Genomic DNA, 2,500 nt, shown 5'->3' with positions numbered 1-2,500 from the left:
GTTTGAGGAGTGAAAGAGAGAACGGAACATCTGAGTCCTGATCACTCCTGCAGATTAACAAGTTCGACTTATCTACAGAGAGAAACAGAGAGAGCGAGAGAGCGAGAGAGACAGTGAGACCCACACATGTGACACACATACACACACAGATGTGACACAGACAGACACAGACCCACACACACACACACACACACACACACGCGTTTTCTGTTCTACAGAAGAAGAAAGTAACCAGTAAGTGACCTCTGACCTTTGTTCCTGGGAGGGCAGCACCTAGTGAACTGGAAGATGTGGCCCTCAGAGCGCAGCGCCTCCTTCTGGTAGCGGTGCAGAAGCTCACTCAAACTGCTGAACACACACTTCGCTCCACTCAACACAAACTCACCGGAAGGTGTGCGCACAATCTGACAGTGTTTATAATCAAACACCCCATCACACTGCACGCACGCACACACACACACACACACACACACACACACAGGATTAGGTTTACTTGCTGACTGCATTATAAAGGACAGGAAGTAGTTTATAGGACACACTCACCCCAACCACGAAGGACAGAAAGTACTTATCGTAGTCTTTCGGGCTGTAGCGCAGGATGTACATGCCTTTAGCGTTGTCACAGCGACGCAGACGGCTAATGGCAAACTCCATCCTAAAGCCAGAGACGCACACTTAGCCGTGTGTGTGTGTGTGTGCAGACATAATCTGTAGCACATATTTATCGTCACTTCAAAGTAATCTTTATTTAGGGTATAGCTGTTCTGCAGTGGAATAGAACACAACCGCACTAGGTAGTGCGCAATACAGCATGGGGAGACTCACGAGACGGGGCCGTGGCAGTTACACTGAATGGCCTCCAGCAGTCTAGGGGGCACCACCTCTTTACACAGGTAATGATGAGCATCTGTGGTAAGTCTGTAGTAGCCATCAATCAGGGAGACGAAGGACAGCGCCTCAGACAGAGAAGAGAACTCTAACTCCTGAAAGAAAGAAAGAAAGAAAGAAAGAAAGAAAGAAAGAAAGAAAGAAAGAACGAAAGAAAGAAAGAAAGAAAGAAAGAAAGAAAGAAAGAGATTTAAGAAATAAAACTGATTTACAGATGCACAATAATAAGGTAATGCATAAAAACGTGTGTGTGTGTGTGTGTGTGTGTGTGTTTGAGAGAGATACCAGAATCTGGCCGTCCTGTTTGTTAATGGTGACGATGCGACTCTCGACAGAACCGTCTTTGCTCGCCTGCTTAATGCTGATATCAATAACTTCTGGAAAATCACAGTACACCTGCAGATCCTTACAGAGAGAGAGAAAATGAAAGAAAGAAAGAAAGAAAGAAAGAAAGAAAGAAAGAAAGAAAGAAAGAAAGAAAGAAAGAAAGAAAGAAAGAAGAAAATGCAGACACAGGGAGAGAGACAATACAGCAGAAAGACAGAGAGACAGACAGACACAGAGACAGAGACAGACAGGGAGAGAGAGACAGACAGACACAGAGACAGACAGAGAGAGAGAGACAGGAAGAGAGAGAGACAGAGACAGACAGACACAGAGACAGACAGACACAGAGACAGACAGAGAGAGAGACAGAGACAGACAGACACAGAGACAGACAGACACAGAGACAGACAGAGAGAGAGAGACAGACAGACAAAGAGACAAACACAGACAGACAGACACAGAGACAGACAGTGAAAAAGTCAGAGATGTGTACTGAATGTCTCCACCTGTCTCTCTCTTCACAGATTACACACTCCAGTCTCACCTTGTCCATTGCTTCAATAAAACTGAATTTAAACGAGATAACGGCCCTTAAGCCCTTCAGTGATGTGATTATGGAGGAGAGGAAGAGGATCTCAGGAACAACCTGTGCAGCTCTGGTGAATTCCACACCCAGGAGGATTAAAGCAGTGCTGGATATCGATGTGCTCCACACAATATTCACACTTTGTGCACAGATTTGACACGTTCACTGAGGGTGGACTCACTTTAGATGTCAGTTATTTAGACAGTAATGACTGTATGTTTTTAGAGGACAGTAAATATGAACTGATACACAAACTTTCACAAACATTTACTTTTGTGAGAAACTGTATCTGTCTGTCATTGTGAAATCTTTGGTGATGTTTGATGGAAGTTGATTCTCAGGGCTTCTGCTGTAAGTGTGTAAGACGTGTTACACAAGTCTTTACTGTTGTAACACTCACATTGTTGTGTGTATTTCAGTCTCTCGTTTACACTCAAAATCACGATGTGGTTAAAAATCCACAGCCAAACTTCTTGAAATGAACTTCAAATATACTATTCCATGTTTCAGGTTAAAGAGTTCCTGAATAGAGTTCCTGGATAAAGTTCCTTCCTGGACTACAGTTCCTGGATTATTATATCAGGGATGAAGTTTCTGAAATTATGTTCCCTGAATAAACCTCCAGTACTAAAGTAAAGTTCCTGAACTAAGTTTCCAGGAGTTCTTGGTCTAATATTACAGGGCTAAAGTTCCTGCACT

At 43.5% G+C, this 2,500-nt stretch overlaps 1 protein-coding gene across 3 annotated transcripts in view; it reads right to left on the bottom strand.

Moving 5' to 3' along the window:
- The window catches only part of jak2a (Janus kinase 2a), a 26,595-nt gene that overhangs the window by 6,061 nt on the left and 18,034 nt on the right, over window positions 1–2,500 (bottom strand). For all 3 annotated transcript variants that reach the window (XM_083564716.1, XM_083564714.1, XM_083564715.1), the window contains exons 7-11: window positions 1,174–1,293; window positions 826–983; window positions 544–655; window positions 251–437; window positions 1–72 (exon numbers count right to left, since the gene is read on the bottom strand). The exon at window positions 1–72 is cut by the window's left edge and continues 47 nt beyond it. In XM_083564716.1, coding sequence (XP_083420842.1) covers window positions 1–72; window positions 251–437; window positions 544–655; window positions 826–983; window positions 1,174–1,293 — 649 coding nt within the window. The remainder of the gene's footprint in view (window positions 73–250; window positions 438–543; window positions 656–825; window positions 984–1,173; window positions 1,294–2,500) is intronic.

The sequence above is a fragment of the Silurus aristotelis genome, assembly GCF_946808225.1.
Source record: "Silurus aristotelis genome assembly, chromosome: 16".
In the NCBI taxonomy this organism is placed as follows: domain Eukaryota; kingdom Metazoa; phylum Chordata; class Actinopteri; order Siluriformes; family Siluridae; genus Silurus; species Silurus aristotelis.
Note: the sequence above shows the minus strand (reverse complement) of the source record. Positions and strands in the feature narration are given on the sequence as shown.